Raw genomic sequence first — 13627 nt, 5'->3', positions numbered from 1 at the left:
TTTTTTAAAAATTCCTGACCTGCCTTGTTCCCAGGCACCGCACTAAAATTGTGTAGTACTTCTGGATCCTTTGTTTATGCCATTAAAAGTTTTAAAAAGTCTCTTAAGTTACAAATTTTATCACTTTAAAATTTTTGTTTTGAAGTTTAATTTGTTTTAAAAATCTGTTTACCCAAGTTTTTTTCTTTCTTTTTTCTTTTTTTTTTTTAGAATTTTATTCCTATAACACTACTAGGAACCACAAACACTGATTATGTCTTATTTGAAATGTTTGATAAGTATATCATGATTTCTTTATTTGGATCTTTAGTAAGGATGAAAAATTTGAACAGGCCATAAGATAATCATGGGGGTGTGTATGTGCGGGGGGGGGTGTTCATCCTTATCATATTTAGATGATAATTTCTCCCGAAATGTAGAATTCAGGCCTTGGCTCATTTATATTACAGATTTGGGGACAGGTTAAATATTCTAAAATATATCACTCTTTACCTAAATTATATAAATATATATAAACTAAATAGCACATAGAAAACACATATAACTTAACTGCAATATAACTGAAAAACAAGATTACAGAGGGTTCAGGTGAAATACTAGGTTACAAGTTAGTGAAGTGAGCAGTTTTTCTCTGTGTGTACTTCATCTCTGCAAAGGGCACCCACAGGGGCAGCTTAGCATGCTCTTCTGCACCAGGCAGAGAGGGGTGGCCAGGCTGGAGGAGCCCCTGCTACCTCTCTGTGACAGAGTTCTACGGTGCCTTTTATGCACTGCTTTTTCCGATTGTGTTATACCCATTTGCTTAGAAGGGCCATTAAGAATGTGATACTTTTATAAGTGTAGTTTCAGGATTGTAACACAAAGTATAATATTAAATAAACGTGCTTGAGTCCATAGTGATACAAATGGTTGACTGAATAAATAAAAAGTGGGGAGAAGGAACGCTTGTTACAAATAATATGTGGACGGATATTCCTCCGTGCAGGAACTGTAACTGCGTTGTCCTTTTTTTTTTTTTTTTAAATTAATTAATTAATTTATTTTTGGCTGTGTTGGGTCTTCGTTTCTGTGCGAGGGCTTTCTCTAGTTGCGGCAAGCGGGGGCCACTCTTCATCGCGATGCACGGGCCTCTCACTATCGTGGCCTCTCGTTGCGGAGCACAGGCTCCAGACGCGCAGGCTCAGTAGTTGTGGCTCACGGGCCCAGTTGCTCCGCGGCATGTGGGATCCTCCCAGACCAGGGCTCGAACCCGTGTCCCCTGCATTGGCAGGTGGATTCTCAACCACTGCGCCACCAGGGAAGCCCCTGCGTTGTCCTTTTAAGTGTAGACTGGACTTAGTGAGTCACTTCCAAAGAACAGAGTATGGCGGGGGGGGGGGGGAGGAGAGAAACCTGGCAGTTACTGCCTTAACCAAGTGATCACATCTAACATCACCAGCGGAAAAGTCACGTTGGTACTATGTATACACTCGCTTCGTCTCTGGGCTCTTCCTAAAAACCCATGATCCCAGTCTGATCATGAGGAAAGAGCAGACATATCCAGTTCAGGGACATTCTACACAATACCTCACCACTGCTTCTCAGAACTGTCAGGATGAAGAAAACTAAGGAAAGTCTGAGAAATTGGTAAAGTCAGAGAGACTAAGGAAGCTTGACAACTAATACGGTGTTATTTGGATCCTGGAACAGGAAAAAGGCATTAGTGGAAAACCTGGTGAAATCAGAGTCAAGTCTGGAGTTTAGTTCATGGTAATGTAGAATGTTAATTTCTTAGTTTTAACAAATGTACTGAGGTTGCATATAAGATGCTGACATTAGAAAAAACTGGGTGAAGGGTATATGGAAACACTCTTTGCAACTTCTCTGTAACTCTAAACTTACTTCAAAATTAAAGCTTGTTTTTAAAAACACTATATATTCTCTTTTTTCTTTTAACATTCATTCATTCATTCATTTACGGCTGCGTTGGGTCTTTGTTGCTGCGCGTGGGCTTTTTCTCTAGTTGCGGTGCGAGGTCTTCTAATTGCAGCGGCTTCTCTTGTTGTGGAGCACGGGCTCTAGGTGCGCGGGCTTCAGTATTTGTGGCACACGGGCATAGTTGCTCCATAGCATGTGGGATCTTCCCAGACCAGGGATCGAAGGACTTGGGGACGTATGCTTTTAATTGGTAAATTATTTTCAGGCCCTGTTACTTACTTGAATTGCATCCCTAATGCAACAGAGGAAAAGAAAGATTTTAAAAACAGATCCTTCCAGACCCATGAAGAAATTTATGGAGTGTTTGATAGCATCTGCTAGGAAGTGTGGGACCAAGGGAGATAGATATTCTTTATGATATTTTTATTCTAAATAGTAGGCTATTTTAATGACTCTGTGTAAAAATTAAATATTAAGCATTATATATGTATATGTTTGTATATATGTATAGACATATATGTGTTTATATGTACATAAATATACAATTTTTTCCCTCTAGCTTTAATTATTTTTGAAGGATAAGGACCTGGCTCTGACTTGATTTTAATATCAAATGGAATTTTACGAGTGCCATTAACATAAATGTGCGATTTCTGTACTGTTTTTCTATGTATGGATGTTTTTATTCATCTGGTGGTAGGAAATTTGTTTTCTATTAAGTCAGATCAGGGATTTTATTCTTGGGATACGAAATGGTGTGTTTAAATATATCTTAAAGTGTTCTTCTTCTATCAGTTTTAATCTTTTTTTTGAGGACTTTCTTTATTTTCTCCCCAGATAAAACAATAAAATTATGGAAAATCAGTGAAAGGGACAAAAGACCAGAAGGGTATAACTTGAAAGAGGAAGATGGAAGGTATAGAGATCCTACTACAGTCACTACACTACGTGTAAGTACATTTAAAAAAAAAAAAAAAGGTTCTAATTCTGATGAATAGTGTTTTGTATTCCTGTTATATATTATAGATTCTCAGCAGAACATGAATAGGAATAATTACAGTCTGCTTCTTCCCAAGATTCGGTAACCAGATAGAACATTAATAACTCAAATTTTAAACAGACCCTGATCTACAGAGAGGTTTCACTGTGGTCAGGGGCTGAACCAGGACTCAGCACAAGCCTGTGTTTTATACTGTGCCACCATACTCTCTTTTGCTCTCATGGTTTGTCAGCTGTTAGAAGGTTAAGTTTCAAGGTTAACTTTCTTTGGAGATCAAAAAAGTAGAAATGGACTAAATCTTCTAGTTGCAATTAAAAAAATACCAAGAATTAGATGCTTTGGGCTAATTTCCTTTTTAGCCACTTTAAATTATAAACATTTATTAGCTTTGCAAGTCTGTCAAGCAAAAGATTGAAACTGGGAAAAACTGCAAATTCTCGTAGTACTGCTATCTGTAAAAGAAGGTAAATTTTCCAGATTTTTTATTTTTCTTCCCATTTTAACACTTTAAATAAGCAGTCAACATCAGTTGCTTTATAAAACTAAATCTGTGTAATATTATACTGTTTTATATTCCCCCAAAAACTGGAGTAATGAAGTGTTCTGGACCTTCAGTGCTCTTGTAAACAATAAACATTTTGTAATCACGGTTTTTCATGTGTCTTATTGACAGGTGCCAGTCTTTAGGCCCATGGATCTAATGGTGGAGGCCAGTCCACGACGAATATTTGCCAACGCTCATACATATCACATCAACTCAATTTCTATTAATAGTGATTATGAAACGTATTTATCTGCAGATGATTTGCGGATTAATCTTTGGCACCTGGAAATTACAGACAGGAGTTTTAGTATCCATTTGGTTTCTTTTTTTCGGTGTTTGGTAAAGAATGCATGTTGTGCCCATACTGGATTTATTTTCATCTCTCCTTAGTGTGTTTTGATTCTTTTTATAGTAGCTTCTTACTTTATACCATTTTTTCTTTGTGTTTAAGTGATTAAACACTGGCTGAAGTTATTTGATAAAAAGCATAATGTATCAATTTAAAAATTCGATTCTTAGAATTTTAAGGAATTCATCTGTTTGTACCTATGAAAATAGAAAATTTTTAAAATAGCTGTTTCTTGTAACAGAAACAAATATGTGGAGTATTATCCTTAAAAAATATTTTTAATTATAAAAATAAGATTGGAAAAAGAAATTCATACAAGTCATGATGCATGACAGTATAAATACTTTCCCAATCCTCATTTTCGTTGTTTGTTATCCTCCTGAAATTTTTCTGTGCATAATCAAGTGTGTGATATATGAGATATATACACACACATATACTATATACATATAAATATAGAAATGTATATATGTTTGTTTTTAAGTATTTAAGTTCTTGATAAATGTTAGTTATTATAACTAGTATTAATGTATGTCTTTCCAAATAGGTATCATTTGAAAAATTAACACTCTACTATTATTCATACTCTACCAATACATGCATCCCTGTAGTGGTGGTTGCTGAAGGGTGGAGGAGCTGTGGCAACTTCTTTGAAATAAGACAACAGCGAAGTTTGCCACGTCAGTTTTGACTCTTCCTTTCATGAATGATTTCTCTGTAGTCTGCAGTGCTGTTTGACAGCATTTCACCCACAGTAGAACTTCCCTTCAGAACTGGAGTCAGTACCCTCAAACCTTGCTGCTGCTTTATCAACTAAGTTTATGTAATGTTCTAAGCCCTTGGTTGTCCTTTCAACAGTTGACTAAATTCACCATCTTGTGGGCACAGTTCATGGCAGCCCAAAACAATCACAGTAGTGACATCAAAGATCACTGATCACAGATCACCATAATGAATGTAATAATAATGTAAAAGTTTGAAGTATTGTGATAATAACCAAAATGTGACAGAGACACAAAGTGAACAAATGCTGTTGGAAGAATGGCGCTGGTAGACTTGATAGATGCAGGGTTGCTACAAAAGTTCAATTTATAAAAAAATGCAGTATCTGTGACGCTCAATAAAAGCGAAGCACAATGAAACGAGGTATGCTTATAGTGTATAAAAGAGCCTGTTTTCCTATACCTTTAGCAGTCTAGTTAGTGAAAACTTCTCTTCTTGTTTTGATTCGCTTCTTTCATCCTGAGTAGATTTGAGCATGTTTTCATGTTTTTCAACCATTTATATTTCTTTTTGTTCTTTTCCATATTTTTCATTGGATTTACATATATTCTTATTGGAATTTCTTTGTTTTTAAAGCACCTTTTTGACATCAAGTAACTCAGCTCCATTGTTTGTGTGCTAACAGTTTCCCTTTTTTTGCCGCCTTTCAGATTTTTCCTTTTGTTTTGTTTGGAGTGTACACTAATATTTAGGAATATCTTCTTAATATTTAGGAAGATGGTGTGTCAGTCTTTTTTTTATGGCTTCTGAGGTTTGTATCATACTCAGAAAAAAAAGACCTCTACATTCTAAGGTGATTTAAAATTCGCCCGTGTTTTTGTCTCAGACTTTTTTTTTCAAGCATTAAGAGTTTTGATCCCTCTGGGATTTATACTCACGTAAGTAGTAATATGCAGTTTAGAATTAATAGTTGTGCTTAAGTCTATGAATGAATTTTAGATTTGAAAAATATAAAATTATGCTTGACCTTTTTTCTAAGTGGAAATTCCTTAATAAAATGCTGTCCAGATATTGTGGATATCAAGCCTGCCAATATGGAGGAGCTGACAGAGGTGATTACAGCAGCAGAATTCCATCCAAACAGTTGTAACACATTTGTATACAGCAGCAGTAAAGGAACTATTCGGTTATGTGACATGAGGGCATCCGCCCTCTGTGATAGGCATTCTAAACGTAAGTTAATTGCATCTTGTTTTCAAATGATAACATTTTCTGTTTGTCTTCAGACATGGTAACTACATTTACATAGGTTTGCAAGTCTTAAACCTCCTGTTCCCTTTGGTAAGCCGCCTGACTCAACATGAGGGATTATAGGTTATTCTACTGGAAGAGCACAGAAGGCTCTCTTGGGGGCATGTCTGTTGAGTCCCAGTGGATGTATTTTTAATGCAATGCTATTCTTTGGGAACTTGGGTTGGGTTCTCCAGTCCTGTATTCAAGTAGAGCAGTTCCTTTCTTCCCTGCCTCCCTTCTCTCTTTTGCTCCCTCCCGTCCTTTCTTCCTTTCTGTTTTGAGCTTCCTAGGAAGATTTCTTCTGAGATGAGGTTTCTTTGGCTTAAACAAGTTTGAAAAGTACCAGGTTAAAAAAATTAAAGGATTGCATTATTCTTATCTTCAAGTTGTTGAAGATTTTAAAAACTCATGAAGATAGGTACATGCTGCTTATCAAAATAATTTTACCAGGCCACTAAAAAAATAAAATGCGGGTATGAGTTGGAATGGTGAGGATGGTGTGTTTCTCATGGTGACAGTACAAAGTCAGTGAGGTATATGCAGGACCTCAGATTGGTGCACTGAAGTCAGACATCTTGAGTGAGTCTGGTTCTGCTGAATTAGCTGAATGACTCTGGAAGGTGCTGTGCTGCATACGTCCTTTTGCATCTTCAACTTCAGTACTAAGTCGCTCTGATTCTCTTAAACTCTCAGGGAGGGTATGTTCTTATAGCTAGAGAGATGTTTTTCGGTTCTTTATCACCCTGCCATTTTTAGCTCACTCTGAGGAAGTTGATGAATGGTGTTTTGAGTAAATGCTTTGTCCAAGCCAGAATATTTACAAATTGCCCTCAGCCCTCCTATTTTGCTTGTTTTTAGTGTTTGAAGAACCTGAAGATCCGAGTAACAGGTCCTTTTTTTCTGAAATCATCTCTTCAATTTCTGATGTAAAATTCAGCCATAGTGGTCGATATATGATGACTAGAGACTATTTGTCAGTCAAAATTTGGGACTTAAATATGGAAAACAGGCCTGTGGAAACATACCAGGTATTTGCAATTTTTTCTTTCAGTGAGTATATAACCTGTTTACTTACTTTTAAGTGTTTATAGAGAAGGATTTTGTACTATGTGTTAATCCCAGTACAGTGCAGTGTATGTTCACCATTAGGTTTTTTTCCTTCAGAGATCCATGAGTACACTGCCTTTCCTTATGTTAAATTTATATATACTTTTATAGGTTGTGTTGTCTATTCAGTTTTAAAGTGTAAAGCTACCAATTTGGTTCGGTAATAACTTTTTTTCCCTGTTATCTACATTTAAAGTGAGGATGGAATTACGGTCTCTATCAAGGTCTGGGGGAAGAGGACTGGGGAGAATGGTCAGTCCTAGTCGAGGTGTCCCGGATGGAGTCTGGATCGTGCTAGTTGAACTAGAGCTTAGCTTTGGTGTGCCCAGTCAGGTGAACTGGCATTCTCCTTCTGGCTAATAACTGTTGTCTTAACCTAAAGGAGAAGGGCTTGTGAGAACCCAGCAGACAGCTTTAGGAGCTGCCTTTCTGTTGTAGGATGTCAGCTCTGGATTCTCTTCTTGTCAGCCAAGCCGCTACCGTGGATCCCTTTCTTCTGGAGAAGAGAATGAAGATGTGCACAGCGGGGAGCAGGGTCGGGGGGCCAGTAGAAACCTGTGTTATGCCCTAAGCTGCAGTGTAGAAAACATTTAACACTGCTTTAGGAACACAGAATTTATAAATGGTACCTTCTTTACATTGTATGTTCTCAGTAAAATTAGAAGGATGCTTCTCAAACTTTTAATCCTCTTTGACAAACATGAACCACTTAAGAGTCTCCTTAATGGTATTTGAAATTTCAAAATAAATGCTACATTGAAACAACAACAAAGGGATACAATATTGCTTTGTTTTTAAATTACATTTGTGTAACTGCCAAGATTCTGATCTATCTCCTAGTGATCCCCACCACCCTCATTATCACACCACCACCCCTTTCCCATTGAGAATAATTGATCTGAACCTTACCTTCATTCTCTTACATTGTTTGGTGAGAAACCCTGTATGTGCACTCTAAAACTTGGCTGAATTATCATGATTTACCTAATTTTACCTGATTTGCAGTTTTTCTACCTATGCTGAACTAGATTAGTGATTGGGAGTAGAGTCACATCATTCTCAAATGTAGCATATGCAGATTCAGCTATTATTGAATATGTATAATTGAAATGGACACTTAAAATGACTTTAGGTTGTTTCATAGAGAATTCTAAGCATTGAGAAGGTACCTACTCTTTATTTATTTATTTATGTATTTTTGGCTGCATTGGGTCTTCGTTGCTGCACGTGGGCTTTCTCTAGTTGAGGCGAGCGGGGGCTCCTCTTTGTTGCGGTGCGTGGGCTTCTCATTGCGGTGGCTTCTCTTGTTGCAGAGCATAGGCTCTAGGTACGCAGGCTTCAGTAGTTGTGGCACATGGGCTCTAGAGTGCAGGCTCAGTAGTTGTGGTGCACAGGCTTAGTTGCTCCGCGGCATGTGGGATCTTCCCGGACCAGGGCTTGAACCCATGTCCCCTGCATTGGCAGGCGGATTCTTAACCACTGTGCCACCAGGGAAGTCCCAAGGTACCTACTCTTTTCTATCATTACTTCTTTCTAAGGTTCTCTTTAAGTAAAGAAGAATAGTGAGATAGAAACTTGTTTTTTTTCCCTTATAGATCACAACAAATACTTTGGAACTGTCCTTTGTAATTTAGTAATATTAATATAGAATTGTATCATTTCTCAGAATACTTTTTATGTAACTAATTTATTTTCTAGTTGATCCCTTTGTGAAATACTAGTGAGTAAACATAGAATTATACTTCAAAAAACAGAGCTACATTATCATTAGCTTTGGATATTGTATAGGTAATAACAAGTATATCAAATATTTCCATAATACATATCTAGAATAACCATATAATTTATCACCAAGCTAGGGCAGGGTCATGCAATGCATAACATATGCACTTAATAAGATATTGTAGGCTTCAGTTATTTATGCCCCAAAAATGGTAGTTAAAAAGGAAGTAAAGCCACAGTATTGCATGTTTTTTATCAACAATTAATGGGCTGAAAATCAAGTGTTAGCAAATTCAAATATTGCTATAATATTCTTTAATTAGTCTCTTATCTGTGCCAGTTTTAAATGTTTTCTGGCCTAAATATTTCAGTCGAGCTTGTAAAGAGTACATGTGCTGTGCCCAGAAGGGTATTTTTCTCTATTGTACGAGAGGAGAATGTGTGTTCATGGAAGGGGGACCAGATGTCCGTGAAAGGATAAAATACCTTTACTGTTTCTCAGAGAATTGAGTTTTTTGTTTGTTTGTTTTGAGAATTGAGTTTTAATGAGATTAAAAGGTATGTATACGTGTTTGTATATGCCTTAAAAAAATATAGACTTGTTAAACCATTTTCTAATTTCAAGAGCAGCAGATCTTAAGGTGTAAGCTAAGTATACATATATATTTGTTTTTTCCCCAGGTGCATGAATACCTCAGAAGTAAACTTTGTTCACTATATGAAAATGACTGCATATTCGACAAATTTGAATGTTGTTGGAATGGATCTGACAGGTAAATTGATTTTAATTTGAACTGAACCTCTTATTCAAATTGAATTTCATTAGAGGAGAGAAATTTACTATTTCACTCCTAGTATGGTTGCTACATTTACTAACGGCCAGCATGTTTTTGTTTTTTTTTTAAATTTTTTATATTTTTATTTTTTTAAGCATTATTCATTTTAATTTATTTATTTATTTATTTATTTTTGGCTGTGTTGGGTCTTCGTTTTTTTTTTTTAATTTTTTTTTTTAATTTTTTTTTTTTTTTTTTTATTCATTCATTTATGGCTGTGTTGGGTCTTCGTTTCTGTGCAAGGGCTTTCTCTAGTTGTGGCAAGTGGGGGCCACTCTTCATCACGGTGTGCGGGCCTCTCACTGTAGCGGCCTCTCTTGTTGCGGAGCACAGGCTCCAGACGCACAGGCTCAGTAATTGTGGCTCACGGGCGTAGTTGCTCCGCGGCATGTGGGATCTTCCCAGACCAGGGCCCGAACCCGTGTCCCCTGCATTGGCAGGCAGATTCTCAACCACTGCGCCACCAGGGAAGCCCTGGGTCTTCGTTTCTGTGCGAGGGCTCTCTTTAGTTGTGGCAAGCGGGGGCCACTCTTCATCGCAGTGCGCGGGCCTCTCACTATCGCAGCCACTCTTGTTGCGGAGCACAGGCTCCAGACACGCAGGCTCAGCAATTGTGGCTCACGGGCCCAGTTGCTCCGCGGCATGTGGGATCTTCCCAGACCAGGGCTCGAACCCGTGTCCTCTGCATTGGCAGGCAGACTCTCAACCACTGCGCCACCAGGGAAGCCCGCCAGCGTGTTTTTAAACTGACATAAATTACATTTCCCAACTTCATTTTCCCTAGGGTCTCCTTGAAATAAATTTAGTAATCTTACAGCAGTATTGGCAGATAAAAATTAAACATTGTTTCACTAGTAAATGTGAAAGTATACCAAAAAATTGTAGATATAATAAATTATGATATAAATTTTAAACTTTTCCCTTTTATGAACCAGATCAATCACATTTTTGACATGTCAGTGGTTAAAATGGTGAAATTTCAGTTTGGTTGTTACTTTGCTATTAAATTGTTTTTAGAAATATTTAGGCAGTAGATACTTCATTTGCAGCGTTACACACTGGTTTTTCCAGGTACTACATTAATACCTCATAGAAGAGAAGAGGTAATTACCATGTATTATTTTAACCATATTACCATGAGTAATTAAGCTTTTTATAATCCACAACTTTGCCACAGTATGATTGCTTTTTATTATGTCATCAAAATGTGTACCATTATTTCGAAGGATAAATAAGTCTTAATCATTCCATTTTTAAATGTCAGTATTTATTTATCATTTATTATGTTCCAATAGAACAGACAATAGTAAAAGAAAACATAATTCTGGAATTATTAAACTTGCTTTCAAGGTACTCACTCATTAGAGTATTTTATTCAACAATAGTTTTATCGCTGAAGCTTGATATGAGTCAGGTTTCATGGTGCTGTTGAAGATAGTAGAACTTAGATAATTTATCTTTTGTCTGATTTTTAAAATTGTTTTTATCTGATTATAATATGAGGCCCTATAGGCTGGCCACAGCACACCTGGAGTAGGAGCAAGCAGGCTTCGTCTTTGAACGCCACTGCTCACCCTGAGGCATCAAGGAGACAGGAAAGGGAAGGCGACACTGATGGAGTAGGATATAGCGCAGTGCTACTGGCCAGCTCGTCCTCGTAGTGTTTAAGCGTCGTGTTCCATTGTCAGGAAAAATTATTTCCCTTAACATAAAAAAATTTTTTTGAAAGACTCTCTCCTATATAATGACAGTACTGGCATCTAAAGCAGAAAAATTCACATTGATGCAGTACTGCCATCTAATCCACAGATCCCCATAAATAACACAAGTTCTCTCAATGATGTCCTTTCTAGCAGAGAAAAACAATCTGGTATCCAATCCAAAAGTGTATGTTTCATTTGTCACATCTCATTAGTCTCCTTTAATCTGGAAAAGTTCTTCATTCTTCCCTTGTCTTTCATGACCGTGGCTTTTTTGAAAACCACAGGCAGTTTATTTTGTAGAATTTTCCTTAATTTGAGTGTTGTCTAATATTCTCTCGTGATTAGATTCCAGTTATACATTTTTGGCAAGAATACCACAGAAATGCTGCCTAACAACACCTTTTAAAATAGCATAGATTAGGTGCCCTAATCCATTAAAAACCTCACAAATTCAGCTAACATGGGGATGCCTGTCTAAACTACACAAATTATTTTAAAAGAAATACAGTTTTATTACTTTCAGGTATATGCACCGACCTGAGTTTGGTTAAAATGTTGTGAAGTGTCCTTTGGGAGAACTGACATTAATGAATAGGTCATAATCATTTGTATTTAATATGTGACCCTGTATAATGTATAATATTTGTAAATATTCAGAGATGTTTTCAAGCATTACTTTAAACAGTTCCCGGTGTCCTATAATCTTATTTACAATAATAATTTAAACCATGTGGGAAGGATGTAGTACTTTATTAATGGTTTCAAACATGTGAAGTTTTGCTCATTCGGCTGCTTAGCAGATGTTGAGCCGTGATGGATGGCGAGTAGGACTGACAGAGAAATTGTCTTAGGCAGGGCAAGAATGTGGTGCCCCTGCAAACTGATACTATTAAAAATATTTGTCAAAAAATACTTGCTTAAAATATATTTAGTGTTATATAGGTTAAACGATTTTCTGTTAATAAAAGTTGTATATGCTACTTTCTTTATATACTGTGAAGCAGATTTCTTGTAAGCATACATAAGACGTTACTGTCTGAACCAGACAGTGTCCTGGGAACATAAATAGCTTATAACGTAAATCATAAAATAAAGCATTGGTTTCTTACAGAAAGCTGTATACCATAGTTTTGTTTTGTTTTTTGTTGTTGGTTGGTTGGTAGAAGCTGGCTGGTCTGGTTGGTTGCAGAGACTGAAGTTGCAAAAATATTCAACTAAGATAATTCAGTACTACTTATAAGCTTTACTTGAGGATGCTTTCAACTTTGGTGACAGTTCTGGTAGTCATGAAAAGGAGCCATTAATAGAAAATCAAGTTTACTAACACTGTATTCCTAGTTTATTCCAGTGATTGTCCCCTGGGTTGGTGTCAGCCGCCCCCTCCCTAAATCCACATCTGCTTGAAGTAGCTCTTTCTTTGGAGTACTAGGCAAGGTTTCACCAATGAAAACTAATGTTCATTATTTGACTGAGTGCTCTGTCTACTTTTACAGTGTTGTCATGACTGGATCTTACAATAATTTCTTCAGAATGTTTGACCGGAACACAAAGCGAGACATAACCCTAGAAGCATCACGGGAAAACAATAAACCTCGCACAGTTCTGAAGCCACGCAAAGTGTGTGCAAGTGGCAAGCGAAAGAAAGATGAAATAAGCGTTGACAGCCTAGACTTCAACAAGAAAATACTTCATACAGCCTGGCACCCCAAGGAAAATATCATTGCTGTAGCTACTACAAACAATCTGTATATATTTCAAGACAAAGTGAATTAGGGTTGGCATTCCTAGCAGAAGAGCCCACTTCCTGCTTAGTTGAGATAGTTGAATCTAGCATTCATACTTAAAAAAGAGAGAGGTCCATTGTGGCGCCCCTTTTCCAGTGTTTGACAATGTGCCATTCGACAACACATTTTTAATAGCTACATGGAGAAAGCTCTGTGGATTCCTCACTGTGGTGTTCTCCATGTCTGCTAGCCATTTAGGTAAGGGTAGGGCACTTTTAATTTAAATGACTTCTTGCACCATCTTGCCTAATGGACTAGATTGGACTGTATCAACATTGATTTACTCCACTTTTTATGCCTTCCATTGTGATGACGTCAAACACAGTGAAAGCCTTCAGTCATGCTTATGGGATTTAATTGTGTATCCTCATTACTGTATCATTTGTGGGGTACACCCCTCCCCCCTTTTTTAAATTAAATACAGCTCATTCTTACTGTGGCTTGTAGCATTCCTCCTCTTCTGGCCTCCTGGACTCTTCCCCTTCATCTCTCTTACCCTTGCCCCTCCACCCAGTCTTGGTGGTGGTATAAAAAAGGAAAGAACGAAAGCACACAAAACGAGTCAGTTTGGGGTCAGTGGTAAAGGGGGTATATGTTGCGAACAAATGTTTTAATAACAGTTGGCTGTAATCACTCCTTGCCGTGTCGG

General features: G+C 37.2%; 1 protein-coding gene and 1 long non-coding RNA gene across 3 annotated transcripts in view; one reads left to right on the top strand and one right to left on the bottom strand.

The window, feature by feature from the left end:
* Window positions 1-13412, top strand: part of PPP2R2A (protein phosphatase 2 regulatory subunit Balpha) — an 84982-nt gene extending 71570 nt beyond the window's left edge. For both annotated transcript variants that reach the window (XM_082402843.1, XM_082402844.1), the window contains 6 exons: window positions 2755-2867; window positions 3591-3768; window positions 5602-5766; window positions 6685-6854; window positions 9337-9428; window positions 12688-13412. In XM_082402843.1, the coding sequence (XP_082258969.1) occupies window positions 2755-2867; window positions 3591-3768; window positions 5602-5766; window positions 6685-6854; window positions 9337-9428; window positions 12688-12967 (998 nt within the window). In that variant the 3' untranslated portion in view covers window positions 12968-13412. The remainder of the gene's footprint in view (window positions 1-2754; window positions 2868-3590; window positions 3769-5601; window positions 5767-6684; window positions 6855-9336; window positions 9429-12687) is intronic.
* Window positions 1-13627, bottom strand: part of LOC309633707 — a 200834-nt gene that overhangs the window by 7564 nt on the left and 179643 nt on the right. The window lies entirely within an intron of this gene.

Source organism: Balaenoptera borealis (genome assembly GCF_965194805.1).
Source record: "Balaenoptera borealis genome assembly, chromosome: 8".
NCBI classification, from domain to species: Eukaryota; Metazoa; Chordata; class Mammalia; order Artiodactyla; family Balaenopteridae; genus Balaenoptera; species Balaenoptera borealis.
This window is presented reverse-complemented; position numbering and strand designations above follow the sequence as displayed.